The 25895-nt window shown below is 41.1% G+C and overlaps 2 protein-coding genes across 3 annotated transcripts; both read right to left on the bottom strand.

Annotated features, from left to right (window-relative positions):
- Positions 1–3480: 3480 nt before the first annotated feature.
- LOC112245995 (MICAL-like protein 2) lies at positions 3481–17306 on the bottom strand. 2 transcript variants are annotated; one of them, XM_024414251.2, is made up of 19 exons: positions 17220–17306; positions 16944–17134; positions 15769–15817; positions 13650–13791; positions 13108–13283; positions 11024–11154; positions 10432–10938; positions 10125–10291; positions 9688–9763; positions 9006–9211; positions 8770–8880; positions 8598–8660; positions 8375–8439; positions 8073–8190; positions 5354–5456; positions 5190–5263; positions 4946–5060; positions 4723–4769; positions 3481–4625 (listed from the first exon to the last, which is right to left on the bottom strand). In XM_024414251.2, exons 2-19 carry the CDS (start codon positions 17084–17086, stop codon positions 4522–4524), a joined length of 2397 nt encoding a protein of 798 aa, XP_024270019.2. In that variant the 5' UTR covers positions 17087–17134; positions 17220–17306; the 3' UTR covers positions 3481–4521. The 2 variants fall into 2 exon arrangements, with proteins under 2 accessions (XP_024270019.2, XP_024270020.2); XM_024414252.2 differs by lacking the exon at positions 17220–17306 and having other exon boundaries at positions 13650–13775; positions 16944–17011.
- Positions 17307–21875: 4569 nt separating this feature from the next.
- LOC112245980 (paired mesoderm homeobox protein 2-like) lies at positions 21876–23959 on the bottom strand. Its single transcript, XM_024414231.2, has 3 exons — positions 23281–23959; positions 22786–22943; positions 21876–22515 (listed from the first exon to the last, which is right to left on the bottom strand). Exons 1-3 carry the CDS (start codon positions 23513–23515, stop codon positions 22078–22080), a joined length of 831 nt encoding a protein of 276 aa, XP_024269999.1. The 5' UTR covers positions 23516–23959; the 3' UTR covers positions 21876–22077.
- Between the last annotated feature and the right edge of the window lie 1936 nt (positions 23960–25895).

The raw sequence follows: 25895 nt of genomic DNA, 5'->3' as shown, positions 1-25895 counted from the left end.
CCACTTATAGCCGCTCAGAGTCATATGTTTCATCTCGGAGCTTCCTCTGGTCTTTGCTACTCATCCCAATCCGACTTCCTTCCGAAAACGCCACCACTTCATTAACCTTGCCAAGCGAGAGATAAGACAGGCATTGCATCAAAGCAGTCTGCCCACAGAGAGAGAGAGAGAACAGAGCCCAGTCTCTCCACTACACAGCAGCCTTCACACACCCAAGCAGAGACACTCCACAGACGTATGTGAAACTCAGGAGCGTGTGTTCTAAACTGTGTCACTCATAGGCTGTCTGAGAAACTAACAACTATATATCCGTTATGTTTTAAACAGTATTGAGTGAGAAGTGTGTTTTTTGTTTGAAAGCAAGGTGAACTTCCCGCATTGCACTGTCCACAATTGGAGCACTGTCCAGAACACATCCAGGAGTCTGAAAGGAACATATTGTACCATACTGTAAAGAGTGCTCAGTTACACAGAAACACTGTCGAAGTTGCATTGACCTCTGACCGTAGAGGCAAGGACATGAAAGGAATGGTTGATGGAAAAGGCAGTGGAAAATAGCTTTTACCAAATTAAGTAATTGCCTGACTGCAATAATTACTGTAGCAAGATAATACAAATATTTACTATAATAATTTACAAGACTTCTATTTCTACTACACATTTGTTTTACTTAATCGCCCTGCCCACAATTTCTGAAAAATAAAGGGTAGAAAATGATTTTCCTTTGGCGGAAATGGCAAATCCCTGTCTGGATTCTGTTAAAAGGCTTAAAATGTCACTAAATGCCAGGGCTGAGACTCCTGCTAACATGTAGGTCTTTAAGACAAGATGTTAAAGAGTTGAAAGTTACCTGAAATTGACGAGGTTAATATTCTTATCGCAAACTGAGGGGTTCTGTGAAAGTGGATATTGAAAAAAAGGTAGACGGCACAGTAACCCTTCATATTAGAGGGTATCAAACAGGACTTATGCAGTGTAAACAGCAATGACTCATTGAATTGTATATCACAGTTTTTAGATACTGGAATACACCGGCATAATTCAAAGAAATTAAATATTGTGGCGAAGACGTCACTGTCCTCATATGGGGATATCACGAAAACATTATACCAACCAAACTGTTCTTGCACAGCAGACTGGAATTCAACATTAAAAAAATCACTTAATACATCCCTTTACTGAACATCTGAAATGCTAAATATGTCCACAGCGGCATCTCACTTATGTTTAGCACACTTTCTGATATCGAAAAGGACCAAAGGCCAAATTCTGTTCCTAGGTTTCTTTGGAGACCATCCTCTCTGGGTTCTCAGCCAAATGTGAGTCACAGGTAAAAATACAGTGAAGTCTGTCATCCACCGAGCCAGCACATAGTCTGAGGAGAGTGAGACGTTCTGGCATCTATTAAGACTTACGTTATGTACATTGTGTTCCGAGGGGAATTTTACTGCTCCACAAAACCAGCAGGAAAAGGATAAGTGCGAGAGTTTTATAAGACCCTGTGGTAAAAGCAACTGCATTGCAGAATCTCTGTTAAGTTAAAAGTTGCTGTGGCGTTGAGCAGAAAGTCAGGCAGAGTCCTGCATGCCCACTGATAACATGGTTGGATTAGGGATGTTTAAGGGAAGTGAAAATTATTCATTTGAGATGGATGAAAGCTGCACTTGTCAAGTCTACCAGTCATGTACTTTATATATTTAATTTTCACTAGCCGGCATACATCATTTCTCCTCAATGCAAATTTCTACACACCGAAATTGTGAGCATATTTACCTCGGCTCTCTCAAAACATTGACACAAGAAGTATCGTCACAAAAAAAGTATCCTACATTGAAGTAAAGCTGTGAACAAAACAATGCGATTTGGTTTGCCATATTGAGAATCTAATTATACACATGCATTTACAATCAAATGACTAGACACACAACTTTCATTTGAAATAATGCTTTAAGATTAAATTAATGTGGGTTAGACCGTGGTTTTAGCACATCTCATGACAACTTTTAGCACATGCTCAATTGGTTATAGTGTCAGTCCACTAAAAGTGTTGCAACTACAGTATGATAAGTCAAAGTCTTTCCCGTTCACTTAGTGTTGCTCTTACAGCCTAGCAACTCATAGAACATGCCGGTCTCTCTGTACAAATATTATGATCTCTGATGAGAATTAAGTCTCCAGCCTGGATGGCCAATAAATTAGAGGCACGCTTCTCGTTTACTCATCAGAGCTAATGAGCCTGATAAAATTACCTCGAGGATCATAATTACAGGCTAGTGGCATAGACTGGCACTCTGAATGAGTACAACGCGCGCGCGCACAACACACACACACTTTATACAGGGGTTTTTAACCCATAGGCCCTCAAATGCTTACTGGTGCCTTGTTACAATACCAATTATGACAAACTATCAAATATAAATTACACTATAGATGGGTAGTGGATTTAATTGTAAAACATGCATAAGGATGCGATACAATGTAGAGTACGGTAAAGTCCTTGTAACAAATAATTTAAATGAATCGAATGGAAAACCCTGACTAAGTCAGTACAACGTATTTTGTCAGAGCCAGTACAACACATTGCCACCCTTTCATAAAGATGAATCACTCCATCAGTAAAGGCGTATTTTGATGGACAGTGTGGACACAAAAGCTCACCTCAGAGGATTTCGTTTCAGCACATTCACAGGACGAATTGTTTTACTTATGAATATTAATGGCCCTCTAATTTGAGGCCGCTGTTAATGCTTGTCGCTAGGAGCCTGGCAAATCAGGTCCCATTCCTGTTAAAACCATGTATTAGACACCCCCCTGACACTAAGCCCTCGCCTTTGATTCTTAATTGCAGAAGCGCAAGCATTTGCAGTAGATGGGGCGCAAAGCTTTAATTAACTCGATCACACGTATTCTGTCTTGACTGTCACCTACATCACACATGGTGTACTGCACCAATACCATCCCCAGTTCCTCTCAGCTAGAAAGATGCCGTTCCAAGTTTGTGAACACAATTTCATGCATCTTCAAATTGGGGATATGTCATCTATAAGTAGCTGCAAATATATTGACGTGAACAAATCTTAATGCCTTCCCTAAAACCATATTAAATGCAGAAAAGTACATCGCTCCAAATGATCACTTCTGCGCTTTGATACTTAAGTAGGGTCCCGGCATAGCTGGTCCAGAACCAAAACATGTTGGAGGAGGACTGTGGTGTCTGTGCGGTAAAAATCAGGCTGTAACTTTGTGCTTCTATGAGAGAGAGCTCGAGGATCAGTTTAGATTTTTTATTAGGAACTGAACAGTCTCACATGTGAAGAAATCAAATCATATTGAAAAAACATCCCCAACAGTTTATCAAGGAACACGTTAATTGAAACTATAAAATATCATGGCCGAGAATTGCTTAAAGTTTTCTGAAAAAGGCCTAGTTATATTCTACAAGACATTAAAAAGTTAGATATGAGTGCTTTCAAAACCAAGGATCTTCAAATTATTTATTGGACAGCAAACTCAATTAAAAATATAAATACACATTATGCACACATTCATTTAACATTCTTCCAAATTTTAAAAAGTCACGAGACATTGGGACCTGTGCATACCTCAAACAGCATTTTCACAGATGACTCCAAAAGCCAACAATGTTAACTTAAAACATTGCAATAATGGACCAGGCATAAACAATGCTTCAGTAGATAATTATATAATAATATAGGTTTAATTAAACCAGGTTTAAGATTAAAAGCTCAATACAACCATTCGTTTATGAGCTACTGTTCTACGTCAGCTTTCACAATGTTATTGCATCAGCAGAGTTGGAACTTTTTGCATCATGTATAAAATTAGCTGTCTGTACTGTGGTGAATTGGATTCAGGTTCCTGCCCGGTTCGTGTAAGGTAAAACCATGGTGCCACCTACAGCTCGACAAGAAGAAATACAGCCTTTCAACTGAGGTAGCGTACAACGCTGCTTACCACTTCACTGGTCTACAGATGGATTCCACTCAAAATGTTACTCGATGTTTGTAATAACATACTTTTTGGAAGCATAAAAGACATTGGTATTAAATTGGAAATACTGGAGCTAAAAACGTCACTCAAAGGCAAGCTCCTCTTTTGATACTAACAATTTAACAGTGATATGGATTCTCCTTCACCATTATCCGGTGCAACAATACCAGTTACATTATTTTGCATTGGACTCATTCTAACAGTGACTCTTGAACACCTCTTCACAACAATCCCAACCTAGACGTGTGGGAAAAAAACTAACAAAGTTAAGCAAACCATGAGCTAAATTGTGATCCCTTAGATATACACTAACTCAAAAAGGAACAGAACATTATGATTAGTCAAGTGTCATGAGACCCATCTCAAGAACAACACTAAATGAAGAGTGAAAGCCTGGAGTCTCCTCAAACAAAAAAAAAACATTTCTAAACAAACCTTCGCGACGAAACACCAACTTGATGTGATATGTAGCTGAAAAAAGTTAGTCTTAGACCCCCCCCCAAGAGCAGATCAAAACGCAGTCCCTGGATCCCTCACAGTGACCTTTTTACTACTTTTTTGTCTGAACAGCATTTTGAAGGAAGACTTCCTCTTGATTTTGGATTGTTTAAGTCCTGTCCACCAGAACAAAGAGAGGAAATGACATTAAGCAAGGAACATCCCAGGGTTTAAAGACAGGGGCATTTTAAATCAACCACTTTAAATACTCACCAAGAGTCTGCATCATTTCATTCAACTGCTGATCCTCTTTGTCTTCCCTAAAAATGGAGAACATGTTTAGGTTTTTCAAGTTAGACATCCAGCTTGACCTCAGTGGCATTCCAGTCACTGCTTGAGACCATTGCAGATATTGAAATGCTACTCACATTTAAAAAAGAAAAATGGGTCACAACTCACAAATTGTACAAACAATAAAGTTGCACCATTTCCCTACCTGAGCCTGTCTTCCTCCAGTCCTTCTACAATGGCGTTTCTACTGTTCACAATCTCCATCAACCTCTCCATCAGCCCGTTCTCTCGCCGACGCTCCTCTGTAGACTTCAGATGATCTGTGATACCAGGGATAAGAAGACCTGTGTTTGACATAGGAGCACGACACTACAACACGGTAGCTGCTGATCTGTTAGGGGGATGTAAAGTGAACAGTTGAGGTGCTGTGTGAGCATTGTGCCGCCTACCTGGTTTCTCCAACAGTCTGCGCAGCTCACCCTCCACCCCAGGCTGCTGCCCCTCCAGGTCTTGAGTCTTAGCTCTGACAAATGCAATAAGTGATGTTTAAGCCATTGTAAATCCAAAATAGTGCATATACATTTGGGTAACATCTAACGTGACAAGTACTCACATGTACACAAGCTCCGACTCCCTCCTAATGTACGTCTGCTTCTTTCGGATCAGGTTGAACCAGTCAACCATCAGAGGGTCCATCAAAATGTCCCCCTTGCCCTCTGCAAAAGGCCAGTGTCAAGGACGTTCATTGGCAATACATTTAAAAAATGACATTTATTTGTGCAAGACTTATGAACAAAATTAATCACATTGTTCCAGTCCAACATGCACATTGAGCCTTTGTCAGTGCCTAAGGGCTGTGTGTATACAAAACACACCAGCCACAACCAATAGTACAAACTGGCCTGGGACAGAGAGAAGAGTCCCATTAACTCCCCCTGCCTCCTATCAGCAGGACAGCCAGGAGCATGTAAGGAGTGAGGGAAGGAGTAAAGCAGTGAACCGGATAATAATATTAATATAACTTGCCCAGATGGTGACCTTGAGCAGAGCAATCAGGCCCCCCTACTGCCCCTGCTCTGTCTGCAGCCACAGCCAGTCTCTGGGGCTGGTCAGCTATTCACCACCACCTCTCTATCACTCAAGGGGGATGGATAGTATCAGAGAGGGAGAAGGTGCCCCCATGTGGGCTGTGCTCGCCTCATTGGGCCGTGGAGGAGGGAAATGGAACCTGTTCGGCAGTCACACCTCTCCCCTCCAGGCTGTGTGGGTTTGGATTCCTGTGTAAAATCCTAGGTGGGCTAGCAGGTGTCATGACTGTCCTGATCAGGTCAGGTTACAGGAGACCAGAACCCTACATATTATCTCTCAACCCCAATGGAGGAGGAGAGATCTAGGGGTCTGAAGATGTGGGGGTTTTATGACCTCATGCCCCTGGTAAATCTCAGGCCACAGAAAAATTCCTTTGTCCTGTTACTATGGAGAACCAGCCTCAGAACATTAAACATGAAATAAAGGGACTTTGGAACAATGGTTTCCGTCAACCACAATGGTGGTCATGACGATAGATGGAATATGAAAATGTATGTAATTTTTGTTTTGTTATTAACGGTTAATCAATGGCGTTATTACAAAAACATTGTAACGTGAAGAGTTTTCCTAGTACATGTTTGATGTTTATACATTGTACATTGTGTGGAAAATGTCCAAATCAAAGGGAATGTTTTGGTAAAGATGAAATGTTACGTTAGTTTGAGAAAAACCTTGCTCTTAACTGGGTACGCCCAGTGAATTGCCCTAAAGGCGGTTACGCACACTTCTGACCCAAGGGTATAAAACCTGTGAGTAAAGAATTTACAGGGAAGACTCCGTGACCCAAGCTGCAGCTAAGGTCTAAAAAGTCAACGAACCCAAAACCCAACGCAAGTTTGAAGACAAAGAAATCTTTTTCTACCCAAGCTACGGATGAGTAGCTGTGTCTAAGCGGGTGAATTCAAGTCGAACCACCTAGCCTCCATCTCCCATCGAATCGCGGTATCTACACTTTCATTCCAACATTGTGAGCTCTGAGCTACAGAGCTGTCTGTCCTCAGAAGACCCCATCCAGAGCAAGGGTGAAGGAACAGACTCCTAAGCCAAAAGGACACTGACATCGTGAGGACGACCAGAAAGGTGCGATGGAGAAGTGAGTCATCGAGCAGCCTGAATGGTCCACACGGAGAATCCACAGAGAACTTCCCCACATAATTACATCATTATATTCTGACCCATAAGAGCGGCAGTTTGGGGCAAGGCTAGGGTTAGAATAAGCATTGCTGACAAATTCACCCAAATGTATATTTCTCTCGTGTACTTTCTTTTTCGCTCTTTGAAATCCCCATTTTGGGTAACACTCGCCATAGTGTGTTGGCCCGTTATACTACGTTCTAATCAATAGCCTATAAGGTGCATCTTTTATCATCATTTTAGCTTTTTAGTAAATAAATATTTAACTAAGATTGGTGTGGTACGAACTCATTGGCGAGACCCGGGTCCCTGCAGATTCACGGACAATACGACGTTCAGAACGAGATTGTAGAGGTAACTGGTTAATTAGCGGCTGTTGTAAAATCGATATTCTGATATTCTTTGAGTTAATTTGGGAAATAGAAACTCAATACAAACAAACCTGGTGCCCCAGGTTAATGAGTTAATAATTGCTTGATTCAGTTAATCACGCAATTAGAAATTTGTAATCATTCGATGAGCAACATTAACTAATAGAACTTCACAACACAGGGATAACATGCTCACCATCAGAGCACAACTCAAAACTGAGAAGTGGAGGGACTGGGCCATTTCAATTGAAGTACATTAATAAATATCTAATCCTAAAGGCTGGTCTATTTGGAAGTTAACTTGGAAATAAACATTGATCGAGGGGGAGAATCTCAATTGCATACTCCTTGCATCCTCTCCCCTTCTCAAAACCCATTGGAGGAGAAGGTCAGAGGGGAGGGGCTTCTGGCTTTCTCATCCAATGGGTTGAGGCGAGGAGTACGCAATTGAGATTCTCCCATGGTGTCCTTCAAAATCCTGTCCTGAAAAAAGAACCAGATAAAGTTGAAACATGGTCCGTCTTCTTTAACATAAACGACAAGCAATTCTGCACACAGTTAAGTCCTTCAAAAGCCAGACTAGTGCCAAAACCAATAACTTACCTAAATGTCAAAGGGAGAAAGTGTATGCAGAGGACCTCTCTCCCACTTGCTTTGGCAAATAAACAATCGCTATTAGTCAAGATCAACAAAGGAAGGAGAAACACTGGGAGTCAAGGGAAGTCCCAAGGCAAGTACCTTCCTCACAGCTGCGAAGCCTCTTCTCCATCTCCACTCCCTTCCTCTCCAAGTCACCCAGGCTGTCTCCAATCTCACGCAGCTCCTTCACTATCTGGTCCATAGGGATGTGATGGGACTTACATTGAACAAAACAAAGAAAAACCTATTGTGTCACCACCAATTGCTAATCCTGTGTAATTATTTAACTATGACCTGCATTTCATAAGAATATTACATATTTTCACATAGGATAGTTATTGCCTCTGATAAGCTCTAGTAACATGCCACTATTTATGTATGAGACATAACTGACAACTTACTGAGGGGGACCTCGTTTCAGACTGGGGGGTGTTTGTGGGTGACAAATACTTCCCATTTTTGGAGCCTAAGAGGTAGATAGAATAGGATTATTACATATTTAATGGCTGACACTCAGGGAGCCATCATCACATAAGACTTAACTTCTGAAAATAAACAGGCTAAGACATAACAAAAACAAATTAAAACAATGGTTGGTAATAGAAAGTGAAGGCCCAGTCTAACCTGTGGAACCCTGGCGAGGCTGTTTAGGAGATATAGGGGGAGAATAATTGACATCCATTGAGCCTAAAAATAAATGTAAAAAAATCAAAGTGTAACCGATTAATAAACTGCAAAATATAGACTCCAAATACATTGTTGCGATGCAATCACTGAACGGAGTTCTTGTCTTTACCCGATCCCGCAGAGCTGTGGTGAGGCTTATTGGGAGTTGGAACCCTGTGCCAGACAGGAACCAGGGGAGGAGTGGACAACAGAGGAGTAGAATAATTCCCATTTTTAGTACCTAGAAGGTGAAGCGCGATAATTTAAAAAAAATCACAAGTCATCGAAAATGTTTCCTCAATCATTTATGAAACACTAATCACTACTCTGCCAACTATAGAGGATAAGATAATAAAAAGCAGGTACCCAAGCCTCCAGAGCCGCAATGGGGCTGCTTGGGAGACGGAGCTCTGTGAGACACCGGGCCAGGTGGAGGAGGGTTGAAGGCTGCTGGGGGAATCGGAGGAGAGGTAGAGCTGATGTTGATGATGATACTAGTAGCGAAAGACTTCGAGATGGCTTCAGGTTTGGGTTGCTCAACAATGATCGCATGGTCCTCAGAGTCAGAGGTCCTGGAGAAAGAGGGTGCATGTAAGGAGCAGGAAAATATTGGACTTTCCCCTGAAATCAACCAATTTGGATTGAACATACAGTAAAGTACAAACAGAACATTCAACCTCACCTTAAATATTTAGAAATAATGGAGGTGAGAAAATAGTGGAGGGGGGGGTCATCAGAGGGAACTCTGGGGAAACTAGTTAGTGTTGCACTAGGGTTCATTTCAGGCATAGCACTCCTTGGGACTTGTGAGGATGGGGGAGGAGAGTGGCTGCAATTTGAGCCAATCAGCCATAACAGAGCAGGGCGAGGCAGGATGAATCCGGAGGCTGGAGGAGTGGATACATGAGACGCCCAACTGGTTAGCTCTCCAGATCAGATATATAATTTAATCTCTCACCCGGGTGACAATACCTGCCTTCCATTTGTGTGGATGTACAGGATTAGAAAGAGAAAGTGGTTGATTAACAGATGAGCAGTCCAGGCTTACTTCAGTCCTGGTCCATTTTTAACAGGCTTGAGCTTTGATCGCCAGTTAACAGGAGCCTCTTCACGGTCTGCACTTACTGCCAAAGAGACATACATTTTGAAAGGAGAGTGGATGATTCAAGCTCATTATCAAATTCTACAATTCTATTTAATGTTAAAAATTACATTTAAAAAAAGGGCTAAACAAGATGGGATAACTAAATAAAAAGTGGCTGTTAGTAAAGACTGCTAATGCACTAGCAGATCATCTTATTTTCATGCACTTCAAAACAGACTTTTGTTAAACTGTATGGAAATGCTGTTCGTGGCTACACCCTTGCATTAACAACAAGGTAATCGAAAGCGTTCCAGCTTTTGAAGTTTCCCCTATGACCTATTGTAAAAACATGATCGTGATAAAAAAAGTTCTGAAAATGAAATGGAAATGAAAAAGCTTGCCTTTGGTGCTGAAGGATACAGTTGTTGGTCTGGCGCTGGCTTTGTTGACGGTGTTAAGCAATTCCTTATTGCTGGTGGGGCTGGTGAAGAGTTGTCCTGCTGTGCCTGGCCCACATTTAGCCTGCTTCCAGCTGGGGAGGTCAGCTGAGCTTAGCACATCTCCAAACCTGGGAAGCAATACTATCACCATTAGGTTTGGAAATATACATTTAGTAATAGCTGACATCCACAAAATGATATGAACTGTGGCTGTGCACACCTGAACAAGACTAAAAGCCTATAGGTAAACACATAGGCCTTTACTCACCTTCTTTCTGCTGGTCGGATAACAAAGTATCTGGTGTTATTGTTGTTGCAGTTCGCTTCAGCTAGTTTCTGGGTAATGACAGCCCTGGCTCGGTTCTTCTCTTCCTCAGGACTCAGGGGTACCCTTGGCAGTCCTGAGGGGGCTGGGGGCTTCTGGCTGCTGGAGGTTGAGGTAGATGACTGGAAGAACCTCTGCCGTGCTGCCTGGGTTCTCTGGGCCGAGCTGGTCCAGGGTTGGGGAGCTGGGGTGGTGGTCTCCACAGGCTTCAAGACCACCTTGATGGGGGTCGAAGGCACAGAGGTGGAGCAGGAGACAGACTGGACTCTGCTGGTGTCACTTTTGGATTCAACTTTGGTGCTTGGGCATCCGGTTTTGATGACAACCCCAGAGGAGGGAGGCTCGTTGCAGCCATTCTTAGTGTTCTGGTCATCATTACAGAGGAAGATACCTGGCTCCTTCCCTGGTTTATAGGCCCCAGCCAGGAGGACGATGGAGCATTCACTGCACCTAGTGAAAGGTGCAACATAAAAGGTGTCAACATGTTTTAACCATAATGGTGGAGCTGGTTTCTATGTTTGAAGTGGACATTTACTTGAAGCAGCTCCTGTGGTAAAGCTTCCCCTCGATAAAGTGCCGTTGGACCAGATGAACATGGCATTTGCACACAACACATTTACTGCTGAGAGTGCCTGTCTTATTGGACCTCTCCACCAAAACTTCAGTCTGTGGGAGAGAGAGAAAAAAAAAGTGTTTGTCATGTAAACTACCCCCCCCCCCTGTCAACTGGGTTTATTTTCAGCAAAATTAACATGTAAATATTTGTATGAACATAACAAGATTCAACTACTAAGACAAACTGAACAAGTTCCACAGACATGTGACTAACAGAAATTGAATAATGTGTCCCTGAACAGAGGGGGGGGGGGGTCAGAATCAAAAGTCAGTCAGTATCTGGTGTGGCAACCAGCTGCATTAAGTACTGCTGTGCATCTCCTCCTCAGACTGCACCAGATTTGCCAGTTCTTGCTATTGAGATCCGGGCTCGTCGCTGGCCATGGCAGAACACTGACATTCCTGACTTGCAGGAAATGACGCACAGAACGAGCAGTATGGCTGGTGGCATTATCATGCTGGAGGGTCACGTCAGGATGAGCCTGCAGGAAGGGTACCACATGAGGGAGGAGGATGTCTTCCCTGTAATGCACAGCATTGAGATTGCCTGCAATGACAACACAATGACAACAAGCTCAGTCCGATGCTGTGACACACCGCCCCAGACCATGACGGACCCGCCACCTCCAAATCGATCCCGCTCTAGAGTACAGGCCTCGGTGTAACGCTCATGCCTTCGATGAGAAACGCGAATCTGACCATCACCCCTGGTGAGACAAAACCACGACTCGTCAGTGAAGAGCACTTTTTGCCAGTCCGGTCTGGTCCAGCGATTGTGGGTTTGTGCCCAGTTATTTGAAGTTATTTGGATTTTTACAAATTATCTTTGAAAGACAGGGTCCTGAAAAAGGGACGTTTCTTTTTTGCTGAGTTTAGATACACATGACCAAAAGTATGGACACCTGCTCGTCAAACAACGCAATCCAAAATCATGGACATTAGTAGGGAGTTGCTCCCCCCTTTGCTGCTAAAAAAGCCTCCACTCTTCTGGGAAGGCTTTCCATTACATGTTGGAACATTGCTGCAGGAACTAGTGAGTTCGGGCACTGATGTTGGGTGATGAGGCCTGACTTGCAGTCGGCATTCCAATTCATCCCAAAGGTGTTCGATGGGGTTAAGGTCAGGGGTCTGTGCAGGCCAGTCAGGTTTTTCCACACCGAGCTTGACAAACCAGCGTTAAGATTTCCCTTCAGTGGAACTAAGGGGCCTAGCCCAAACCATGAAAAAACAACCCCAGACCATTATTTATCCACCAAACTTTACAGTTGGCACTACGCATTGGGGCAGTTAGCATTGCTGGCCAAACTCAGATTCAACCGTTGGACTGCCAAATGGTGAAGCGTGACTCATCACTCCAGAGAAAGCATTTCCACTGCTCCAGAGTCCAATGGTAACGAGCATTACACCACTCTAGCCAACGCTTGGCATTGCGATCTTAAGCTTGTGTGTGGCTGCTCGGCCATGGAAACCCATTTCATGAAGCTCCCTATGAACAGTTATTGTGCTGACGTTGCTTCCAGAGGCAGTTTGGAACTCTGTAGTTAGTGTTGCAACCGAGGACAGACGATTTTTACACGCTACAGCACTCGGCAGTCCTGTTCTGTGAATGACCACATCGCAGCTGAGCCATTGTTGCTCCTTTACGTTTCCACTTCACAATAACAGCACTCACAGTTGACTGGGGCAGCTCTAGCGGGGCAGACATTTTACAAACTGACTTGTTGGAAAGGTGGCATCTTATGACAGTGCCACATTGAAAGTCACTCAGCTCTGCAGTAAGGCCATTCCACTGCCAATGTTTGTCTACAGAGATTGCATTGTGTGCTTGAAATTACACACCTGTCAGCAATGGGTGTGGCTGAAATAAATTCCACTAATTTGAAGGGGTGTCCACATACTTTTGTATATATTGTGTACATTTAGTAGTTCATCTAAATGTATGCCTGTCAAACATCTGAGGTATATATATATTTCTTTAAATAGACATTAAAGAACCATTTGTACCTGAACAGCAGCTCTGGTTGCTTTGGGGGAGGTTTTCACCATGAGAGAGGGAGGTTGGCGATTCTCTATTGCCATTTTAGACACTATGGTTTTGGCCACCACCGGGAGATTCTTCTTTCCACACGGCTCCTCCTTGGAGCCCTCTGCTGGTCTTTTCACAGCACCCACCCCTCCAACTGGAAAAAACAACTTTGGCCATCAGAAAGCAGAGGGTTGAGCCACAATACTCTAGTCTACAATACCAGAACCAATAGCTCTACTGAGATGCTTTGTGAAACTGAAATAGTTTGAATATACACTCTTTTAAACCAATAACCATAAACAATTTGAAAAACATGACAAGTTTTAAATGTACTACTGATTGTAAGGACAGGCACATTTCACTAAACGGGTTTGAAGCAATGTTTTCACCCAATTTAACACAACGCGTGTATTTCTCACAATCACCTTAAGTAACACCGCACCAGGAAAGAAATCACTTAAAGTGCAACATAGAGGCTAGTGCTCCAATGTAACAAAGCTGCCTCAAGTCAGAGTCTTACTAGGGTTGCGTCCGTGGAAGTAGTTGTAGTACTGTGAGACGTAGGTGAGGACGCTCAGTCGGTCTGGGATCCTCAGGGCCACCATGTCCTCTGCATCCAGCAGAGCAGCGATCCCCAGCTTGTCCTCTGCAACCCGGAAAGCCTGAAGTTAGAAATAAACACTTGTTTTATTAACCAACCCTAAAGTCATAGAGACAACAATTAGAGGGGTCAGGTGTATTGGAGTTCCCCCTAGCAAGCAGAACACATAACATTGTACATGTTTACAAACTGTTAACTTTTAAGACTTACAAAGCAGAAGTAATAAGGAAAAATCTTACATCATTTGAATAACACTTTCCCAATGTTCTTGAGTGTTTCTTAAAATACAAAGCAGCTACTTAATTTAACTGTAAACAAGCCAGACAAAATGGTATCTTCAGAAATAGAAAATAGTGAAGTCCAGCCAGCAGCTGTTTGTGGCCCCATGCCGGGGAGGTCTGGACAGGGGGTGAATAATGAATAGCACATTTCCTGTGCACACTCAGCCCTGGGAACAAGGAGGGAGAAGGACAACGGGGCATTGTTTGGGATCAACCTGATGTGCTCATTAAAATGTTAAAGTACAGCCTTGCAGAACGGCATATCCGTTCGTGTTGGAGGAGGAGAAAGCCCAAACAACTTCTATATTTGTGAGATTCTCTGTATAACAGAAACGGAACTTCTCATTGTTGCTGTACAAAACAGAGTCTGGACAAAACAAATGCATATTTGAGTCTGTAGTGACAGATACCCACCACTGAGTGAAACCTGACACACATGAAGGACTGGGACCTCCTTGTCATGAAATAAAGACTACTGTCAATGTATATGGGATTACCGCAGACTAAAAAGTAGTAGCTACACAACATTGGTGTTTGGACTCCACCATGGGGGAATTGCTTCCTAGTTGGTTGGTCAAATAGACTAGCGCTACTAAAACTGAGAAAAAAACCTACACTCTTCTGTGTAGCTTAAAACATGTTCTTCTTATGCAACCCCTCAAGCAGTGTTGTCTCATCATACTGTCTAACATTTGTAAATGGACCTTTATCGTGCAGATCGAGTGGCCCACAGATAACAGTAAGCCTCATTTATAATGAATAACCCAGGGAGCCTCTTCTAGTACTCAGGTTCTTAACAGACGCTCTGGGGGATCGGCAGACTAGCAGCTAGTGTTTTGCAACAGATCCTGGAGAGCATAGAACACTGAGGTCTGTAATCCTCAAAATCAGAGGAAACCAGCACAGAGAGAACAACTAAATTATGGACAAGTCCCAGCTGCGCTGCTGTTTGACTCATTCTTATCCTAACACACTTCCTGCTATGAAGGAAATAGAGGGCATGGGGGGGACAAAACAGTTGGTCAAATAATTCCAAAGAGTTAACAACAAGTTAAATTCAACCAAGTCAAACATAGTATCTGATGTTAATAGTTAAGCCGGGATCTGTCGAAGTATCAATAGAAATGAGTGCAACTAGCCAAAGTCACTACCAAGTGAATTGTTAGGCAGTATAACACTCACTGACTTGACACGTTCCGTACAACTCGCAGATGACATTCTCCTCACATTAAAACAGCAACATGGGACAGACCTTGTATAGCACCCCAAGGAGAGATGGTTTCCCAAACTACAGTTGGTATATGAATAACCTTGCCTGGGACATGAAATCCTAGGAATCCATGTTGTTCAGTTATCAACTGGGAAAGACATTCAGCATTTGGCCACAGCGTTTACATACTATGCATGCTACAAGCAATAGGTCACATTTATGGTGAGCCATCACATTATTTTCATGAGTTGCATTCAACATCACCCTTCAGAGCAAAATGAGTTTGCCCCAGTTCAATATAAACACTGAGATATATCAAAAATAACCATGAATTGGCTTGTGCACAATTCCAGTCCTTTGGAGACGTCACTAATAAAAATAGGCCTGAATGTTACAAAGGACTTGATGCATTTGTAACAATGCAATCACCTCAAACACAAACCAACTGACTTCCTGATAAGATGGTCAAACAGTTCAGTATGGTCATGTCAACATACAACCTTTAACTGTGCTGATGTTACATGCATAAATAGACAGTACATCTTACCAAGTTGTTGTTGTCAAAAACATCCTCTTTATTCAGGGAGTCGTAGTCTCTGAATATAGAACACAGGGAAATGAATAATTCACATTGTGGAGGTTGATCAAAGGTTATTCCCATGTGAATTTGGGTGCCTAACTGCCCTGTTCAAGGAAAATAACCAGGTTTCTGGGATACATCAAAGATGATATTCTAGTCCACTAGTATAGCAAGAAATCTTGTGGGAATGGTTATGCTGGGAGGTTTCTTTCCGTTTCAGACATTTAGTACATAAAATCAAATGTGTTCTCTTGTTAATCAAGAATGATGTTTGACTTAACCTGGAAACTCTAAAAGGTTTGACTAGGGCACATTTCATTTCCATTCATGTGACATTATGCAATGTATTGATTAAAAATACAATATTACATGCATACCTACATGAAACTATGGTAAAAACATACCTTACTAGTAGTTCAAAATTCACTTATGAATATGGATATTTGCCTATGCTAATCTAGCCTAATTGATGAACATGCTTAGATAAATAGGTTACATTTTTTTATTCAACCAAAATGTTGTCAAGCCTCTGGCTAGAGGGGGGATTCCCGACACCATTGTTAGACAGGAAGCCACTGAGAACACTTTCCTTCAAAATAAATAGAACATGATAGCAAATAGCGCTTCGTTTCTATTGTATGTAGTGTTCAAGGGATTACATTAGGCCAAACTTTACATGAGAACATTACTTTTCTAAATCATGATTTGAAGCTATAGTCTAAGCTACAAAATGTGTTTGCAAAGTAGAAGACAATGACAAAAACATTAAAATGTTGTTTGGTTATGATAAAAAAAAGGTACGGCGACGGTAGGCTAAGGTTTCCCAAACTCGGTAACGTTAGGGCAAAAACCAAAACGTCTAACGTTAAATCAGCTGATTCAAGTCAACTAATCAAGTTTTGATCATTTGAAATCAGCTGTGTAGTGTTATGGCAAGTAACACCGAGTTTAGAAAACGCCGAGGTCGGTTATTCATAAATATTATAAGATTTTAACTGTAGCTTTAGCATGGAATGCCCATCGAAGTGTTTGGAAGTATTGATTGTTCGCAGCTGCTAATGATCTGTTGCACCTGATTAACCATTACGTTGAACATCAATTCTTCAGCCAAATCTATATTTTAAAGTCATATTAATGCTTACATTAGGTCCGGTCTGTACTTATGGATAAGCGCACAGAACGCCAACCCGTCCCTAAAAGAAGTTGTCATGTTGATGACAGCCACATCTCGGTACCCATCGCACTGAAGTTTGCACCACTGTTGAAGCGCCTTGATGGCAGCCATCCTTCACGGAGCGCGTCCTGTCAAATAAATGACTCCCGAAAAAAATATCTATACAAAAGAGAAGTATGCAACCAGTGGTGTTATGTCTTATTTCAGGTGATGTACAGGTAGTAGAAAGCAAGATACCGATTACCAAGAAAGAAAAGCCAGTTCAGTGTTCAATCATCAGCTGATAGTCGCGACTGATTCGCTACCATTGCATAGCTCATGAAAAAGTATATTGGCGTGACGCAAGGGGGCGAGGCTTTGGAGCAGTAGCCTAATTAACGTTGTAAATTATAATTTTACACCGTGACATAATTGCACTTTTTAATAATCACAGTGTTGGCAATGAATCGGTCCTTTTTAGTGTCTGTCCGGTTATCAAATATTCATTTGCATTATGTCCTGAATAGTCGATTTCAGAGAGGTAATCATTGGTATAGAAATATATATATATATATATAATCAATATTTACACTATTGTTGAAGTCTGTGTGGTTTTAATATCATTATAATTTTCATGGACAAAATAGGCTATAGGCCTACATTAACGCACTAATGAGCAGACATTAGTGTTGAAGCCTTAATGAGCAACTCAATTAGGCTATGAATACAAAGGATTCGGCTGAGTCCTTTTTTGCTCATTTGCATATGGGTCATTTGCATATGGGGCATTTTCATTCGAAAAACCAATGATACATATTTTAAGTTACATGTTGCAAACTCGGAAGAGGCTTAAAGTCTCCATGAAACGAATTAACCCAGAATCCAGACCCACTGACCCATTTTGGGTCACCAATGGTGGTTTCAAATTTGACCCAAATGAGATGGGCCTAAATGAAGATGGAGTGACTGGGGGATACTCTCTAATTGTGATTGGACAACAATCAAAAACAACTTGAGTGTGTCTGAGTATGACCCAACATAGGAGAAACTGACCCACCAAGAACTCGACGACCTCAACTAGATGCATAGTCTACAAAGAGATTAGATGGACATTGATATATTTACAAACAGCAAAAAAAACAAAACATTTACTTGGTGTAAATAATACAAGTAGCCTAATACAGAGTAGGAACAACATACCAAAAAAAGAAAACAAAATACATTGGGGAAAACGTGTGTAGTATCACTGTAATTACACTAAAACGTTTTTTATATTCATTGTTTTAACATAATAGCAAAATATATGTTACCAGGCCTTGAAATCTACAGAATATAAAGATATGGATAGTTTAATTATTACTGAAGCAAATGCACACTGGCAATAAATATCCTGCTGACAATGAATATACATACAGTTATAATAATACCTATGGGGTTTTCTCATTTGGGCAAAAGACCGTCCTCTGTCCTCTCTCCTCCATGACCAGGAAACGGATAACTGGTCAAGAGTGTGTCAAGTTGTTAGGAGGCAAACAAAAGAGTGTCCTCCCCTTCTCAATAGCCAATTTTCATCAAGGATATTCATGTGTATCTTACCGCGGAAGGGTTTTGAAATCTCCCACACCCACTTTGAATCAGCGTATTGATTTGTCAGAGGAGAAAAACATGCACATATTTAAAAACAATATTCTACTTGTTTGTTTTATCTATAAAATCTAACTTAATTTGTTTTGATCACTTTACACTTATTTTGGGATCCACCCCAGTAAACGTAATTTGCCTAATGACGAGTCAGTGGAGAAGGACCGTATCATTTCAAGTAAGCACATTTCCATCCACGTTCAGACCTCCTCGCTGACTGTCCTTGATTACCTTTTTCCCTTTACAAAGGAGGCAAGAGAGGACGGAGGAGGTGAGTAAATCTAACTGATAAAAGGCCCATGAAAGGAGAAGAGATTTCATTACCAGAGGGGGGCACTGTTAGACTACAGAGAGACTTCTGAAAACATACAGAAGACTCAAACTAACACTCAAGCAGAGCCGGCCCTGGGCACAAGTGACATAGGCGCTCAACCCCCCGGCCTTAATGGGGCCCCCAACTAAAAAAAAACGAGTCGAGGACTCTACTTAATGTTCAGCTTTAGAATAGTAGAATACACAAGATGCGTCGTGCGTTAGCAGTTTTCCTCTTGCTATGTCAGTCACCCAAATAACTCCTCAGCTAGCATTTTTTAGATTGGTAAGTTAGTCTACCCATCTACCTAAACTTGTAGTATAGTAGTCATGGGCAAATTAATTACCTACTGTGCACAAAGGGCATGTGTGCAGGGGCCCTTACCTCCAGGGGCCCCCCTTTGATTTTGTTAGTCACTCTCAATCAGATATCATATTAACATGCTATAAGTCATGGAAAAATATGTAGAATTTTAGTAAATTAACTTTAAAACTTAAAATGTTTCTCTCCGCTGTCAAAGGGGCCTCTAAAAGGCTAGGGCCAGCCCTGCACTCAAGATTTACATTCTCCTTTCATTACAATCCTTCCAACTCCCTATTCATATCCCCAGATTCTGCATTGGAATTTGCAGTGACCTTGGCCAAGTGGTGTCATATCCCATGTTTCTTCCACAGAACTAAAGGCTGTTCATGTCATACAGGAGATTGGCCATACAAAAAAGGCCAACGTCTAAGCCCGAAGGAAGTGCTCTGACTGTGAGGCTGAAAATCCATTAGACTTGGAACAGCTGCTCTTTCCATGCTCTGAAAATCAACATAATACAGTTTAGTAGGAGAAATAGTGCCAACTCTGGAAAAGTAGTGATAATGATGATACAGGCTATTCTTAATAGTCCCATCCTGTAAATATGTTTTAGCCGACTGTACTTTTAAAAAACATCGATATACAGTATAGCTCAAGACGATACAATATGTGAGTCGTCTTGATATACATTTAGACAATATCAATAAAATATACAAACAGTGATAGCCTCTCTCTGATGTATTTAAATGACAGCACTGTTGTAAAAAGTTCATCTTTCTCAGCAAAAAACAACATGTTTTTGCCTCGTAATCTTCAGAAGGCGTTCCTGTCATTGGGGGGCAGTCATTTTTCAGCCACTTCCATTGTTTCCTGCGAGGGCCTGTGGCAGCACGCAGACATCCTGCCTCTCGGTCTGCAGTGAAGGTAACAGGATAGCCCCGGCCAGGGTTGGGCTTGTCATCGATGAGATCATTGAGAAGTCATCAGAGCGTTTCCTCTTTTGATTTGACCCTAATATGATGGCTAATGTAAGAGCATTTAGTCACCAGTAATAAGGCAGAATATCTAAAGACCCTGAGGTGATGGATGAAGCTCAGGACTGTATATCGGAGTTTTACGTGTATTATGTACAGATTTATTTAGGTGTGAAAAATCATGAATTTATTAAATAAGGAATTTATTCTGAATTGACTCACCTGGATAAATAAAGGTTCAATAAAATGAACCACCTCAGTGGGGAATGTGAAACGATAACAATGTTATCTTTGTTTCATGTGTTCAAGAGTTCAAGATAGTGAATGATAGAAACTGAAATTGTTCAGCCAAAGTATAAAGAAACATTAAGGATAAAATGTCAAGATGTTACTATGAATATACTATATATTTATAAGATGTTGTTATGGATATACTATATATTTATAAGATGTTGCTATGGATATACTATATATTTATAAGATGTTGTTATAGATATACTATATATTTATAAGATGTTGTTATGGATATACTATATATTTATAAGATGTTGCTATGGATATACTCTATATTTATAAGATGTTATAGATATACTATATATTTATAAGATGTTGTTATGGATATACTATATATTTATAAGATGTTGCTATGGATATACTCTATATTTATAAGATATTACTATGGATATACTATATATTTATAAGATGTTACTATGTATATACTATATATTTATAAGATGTTACTATGGATATACTATATATTTATAAGATGTTACTATGGCTATACTATATATAAGATGTTACTATGGATATACTATATATTTATAAGATGTCGCTATGGATATACTATATATAAGATGTTACTATGGATATGCTATATATTTATAAGATGTTACTATGGCTATACTATATATTTATAAGATCTTACTATGGATATACTATTAATTTATAAGATGTTACTATGGATATACTATATATTTATAAGATGTTACTATGTATATACTATATATTTATAAGATGTTACTATGGATATACTATATATTTATAAGATGTTACTATGGCTATACTATATATAAGACGTTACTATGGATATACTATATATTTATAAGATGTTACTGTGGATATACTATATATTTATAAGATGTTACTATGGATATACTATATATTTATAAGATGTTACTATGGCTATACTATATATAAGACGTTACTATGGATATACTATATATTTATAAGATGTTACTGTGGATATACTACATATTTATAAGATGTTTCTGTGGATATACTATATATTTTTTAGATGTTACTATGGATATACTATTAATTTACAAGATGTTACTGTGGATATACTACGTATTTATAAGATGTTACTGTGGATATACTACATATTTATAAGATGTTACTGTGGATATACTACATATTTATAAGATGTTACTATGGATATGCTATATATTTATAAGATGTTACTATGGATATACTATTAATTTATAAGATGTTACTATGGATATACTATTAATTTATAAGATGTTACTGTGGATATTCTACATATTTATAAGATGTTGCTGTGGATATACTATATATTTGTTGATGTTACTATGGGTATACTATATATTTTGGAAAGCATTCACCTCTTCCTAGTCTGAACATTTAAAATACACGTTTAGGGTGATTGTTGATAGAAAAAGTTGTCCAGTACAGAAAAATAATGGCATTTCAAAACACAATACATTCATGTAATATTAAACAAAAAATCAGCACCTTTTGTAAATGTTAGTTCATATCCTCATTGAATAACAGAATGAATAAAACCAAGGATGAGGTATTTAGACAAGTTGCCTCAACCATGATGAGGTCTTAGGGACCTGTTTGCAAAAGCCATGCAGAGAGAAAGAGCCATATCAGTTGCTATCTCTGCCGTCAGTGTTCTGTGTTTGTGTCTGCAGTGCTGATGTCTCTCCTCCTCCCGACCTGGCCACAGTGCTGTGGATCTCAGCCTCGTGCTCCCTGGCCTTGGCCCTCAGCTTGGCAATGCTACAGCAGCGGAACTCTTCTGGACTGGGCCCCTCCATCCCCTCCCATTCCCCTGCCCGCCCCTGAATCATACCCTGTATGGGGGTGGTCACTACAGCAGAACAAGGTACTTTAGTCCAGGGATAGCTTCCTTTCTCCTGCCTCCTCACCCAGTGCTCGCCGTCAGAGCTCTCTAGCTCCGGTAAGCTCTTGTTGGGTTTGTCTGTTGTGTCCTCAGCATTGGTCTTCCTGGGAAATGGCTCTCCAAGCTGGCCCTGCAACTTCAGCTGCCTCCGCATCTTAGCCCGGCGGTTCTGAAACCACACCTGGTGAAAATAGAATCAATGTAATATGTAGAATATGAGAGAGTGAAATCGCTTACAATGCAAAACATTGGTTTCGAAAAAAAATTCAGTATCCACTAGATTGAACAGTTTTTAGTCATAAACAAATAATATTTATATATATATATATATATATATAAAATACAGTAACACTGTGGCATGAAAGCTGATAGAAACAAAGATGGCTTCTAGAAATCAGAGTTCATGCATTAGTGAAAATGGTTTGTAAAGAAGAGGGTGTTGGGACCGTACCTGCACTCTGGCCTCGATGAGGTCCAGTCTGAGGGCCAGGGCTTCCCTCATGAAGACGTCAGGGTAGTGGGTGTTCTCAAAGGTCTTCTCTAGCTCCTCCAGCTGCCAGCTGCTGTAGTTGGCCCGCGCACGACGCTGCTTCACTGGCCTCTGTTCATCTGGAAAGCACAGCACAACCACCAATTACACAATCGCCAACGGTTGACAAGGAACTAATGGCTCTAGATTGGATAATTAGCGCCGCCGTTCATTAGGCCCTCTTTGACCGTGCTTGATAATTGATTGTTAGTTAGGAGCTGTTAGCAAAATCTTTTGTAAACATTTACACTGCCATTAGATAGTGCTCAATGAGTCTCTATGAGAAAACACATTCCACCAACTAATAAGCCAACACGTATCTGTAATAAATTGTCACACATGAATGTAAATATCCATGTGTTCTCCAAAGTTACAGTAATTCTGACATTCTAAGGCAGACTGTTGGTTGGAACTCACCCATGCTGGCCGTGAACTGCCCCATCCCAGCTGCCTGTGTGGCCAGGAACAGAGCCTCTTTGCAGGGCTCTGGTTGCAAGTAACTCCGCAGGGACTCATAGCTGATCAGGGGCCCAGGGATCAGGATCTGTGGAGGGGAGCCCAGTCTGGTGGGGAACGCAGGGAAGAAGTGAGCTGCGGAGGAGTGGAAGACTGCAGGTAGAAGAGTGGAGACCAGCTGCCCAGGGCCAAACATTATCCAAAAGCTCTTAGAGGAGTCCAGAGTCTTAAGTGTCAATCCACTGGTATTAAGGGGACAGTCTGATACCAAAACAATGGGACGTAATCTCAGGAGCACTTCACAATATCGGAGTAAACATTCTTGTTGAGGTTGGCACAAAATGGAGCAGAGTCAAGTTTCGAGGATTCTTTACCACAGTGAAATCAAATAGGGCTGTTAATGAAGTACATCACCAGATCCAGAATGAAAGGAATCACAGAATCTTCCACCATCAATTCTGAGGGATGAATTGCAGTCATCAGCCATACATTGACTCTCGATCCAGAAGGCTACCTAAGATGAAGGTTGACATGGAGACTCAGGAGGAGCTCAGGTGAGATGCAGGTGATGGGTGGGAAGGCGAGAGAGGACTGCACTCAGCAGGTAAGGGGGTCTCACCTTAGTCTGGTGAGGTTCTCTCTCCTATCCTGCTGTTCCCCCTCCTTCCTCAGCAGTCACATGACTCACAGTGGTCCCAGACTGACTCCTTGGTGTGAGAGAGAGGGCTGGGCTTCAGAGAAATGGAGACAGGAATGTGAATCTGACCCATGATCCATCTCCAGGTAGATTTTCACACCACGCTATCATTCAATCAAAGTCCATTTAAAACCACAATGTACACTTTATCTTCTTCAACACACCAATCCCATACAAGGTTTCACATTCAACTTACATTATAGCAGCAGCTTCCACTCTCCATTTCATGTTGCACTCTGCATGGATTTGGTGTCTGAGGTTTACTTTCAACAAGTTAAGACATCTTGTAGCTTCGGAAAATTTCAATCAAAGTGATGGATCAGACGTCAAGGTGTGGAAATGACAGTAAAAAAAAAAAAAAAGCTTGAACGTTCAGTTGAACACGTACACCACAAATACTTGAGAATATCGCTCGTCTTTCAATTAATGGTTGTCAAGCAGAAGAAGAAGAAAGGATTCCGATGACAAACTGGTACAGCCCTTCGGAGAGGATCAAAACAGGCTCAGAGGTGCCAAACACAGAGCCACTGTTGCCAAGGTAAACAAGTTCACGCTAATTACACCACCTAATTGACATGAAGTTGAATGATGACAATTAGCTGGATCGAAAATGTTTACCTAACACTTATTTCCTGATCTTGATGTTCATTTTGGATGTTACATACACTAAATGCAGTCATTATACACCCCAAAAGTTTATACAATTAAAAATAATTGCTTTCCTAATAGCTAGGTCTAATCTTTCAAATGGAACGTTCAACAAAAACAATGGAAATGCTGTCATTAAATGACTAAAGTTGTCCCATCTAGTCTCTACTAGTCTTCTATCTAAAATAGGATCACCTGTTCAAATAGAAGGTTTTGTTTGGTCTTCGACTGAAGACAGAGTTCACTGACAATGGCTGTGGGTCAGGGCTCCTTGGCCTTTGAAAACAGATAACTTTCACAGCCAAGCTTCAACTGGAATTTGCACCGATTTCATGTCACCGAGATTTTTATTAGTATTATAACGTCTCCTCTTTCTCTCCAAGTAATATACACAATTCTAACATAAAGACTGTAACGATTACATTGACATAGAGATTCCAATCGATAGGGATTTCATGGGAATAATGATCACTGCAAGCGTTGGAATTGTAAATATTGTGAATTTGTATGATTGCGTGCAGGGCTCCCTTGTAAAATTGGCCTTGGGTTCAATGGGATTTTCCAAGTTTAAATACATTTAAATAAAATCGAATAAACTTATAAACAGGTATTACCAGTGTTATACACAGATGCAAGCAGGTTTTGTTACTATGTAATATGTTAAGAGTTACTCAATCCCTCTTTCATGTCATCAGGTAAACTGTCCCAAATCACAGCTTAGTACGGGGCCTCAAAGTAAATCTCCACATATGCTGGAAGGAAGGTAATACAGCACTGTACTCCAACAGACCGTGACAGAGAGAGAGCATTCTCTCACATAAGAGCTACACGTATCCACTACACGTATCCACTACAAAACTTATAGACAATAGTTAGGTCTCACACCTTCACACACACTCTCTCTCACACACACACACACACACACACACACACACGCACGCACGCACGCACGCACACACACACGCACGCACGCACGCACGCAGACAGACACACTCTTTCTCTCACACACACACACACACACACACACACACACGCACGCACGCACGCACGCAGACAGACACACACACACTCTTTCTCTCACACACACACGCACGCACGCAGACACACACTCTTTCTCTCACACACACACACGCGCACGCAGACAGACACACACTCTCTCTCTCACACACACACACACACACACGCACGCAGACACACACTCTTTCTCTCACACAATCAACTCACGTTGCTG

Source organism: Oncorhynchus tshawytscha, linkage group LG27 (genome assembly GCF_018296145.1).
Source record: "Oncorhynchus tshawytscha isolate Ot180627B linkage group LG27, Otsh_v2.0, whole genome shotgun sequence".
Taxonomy (NCBI): Eukaryota; Metazoa; Chordata; class Actinopteri; order Salmoniformes; family Salmonidae; genus Oncorhynchus; species Oncorhynchus tshawytscha.
Note: the sequence above shows the minus strand (reverse complement) of the source record. Positions and strands in the feature narration are given on the sequence as shown.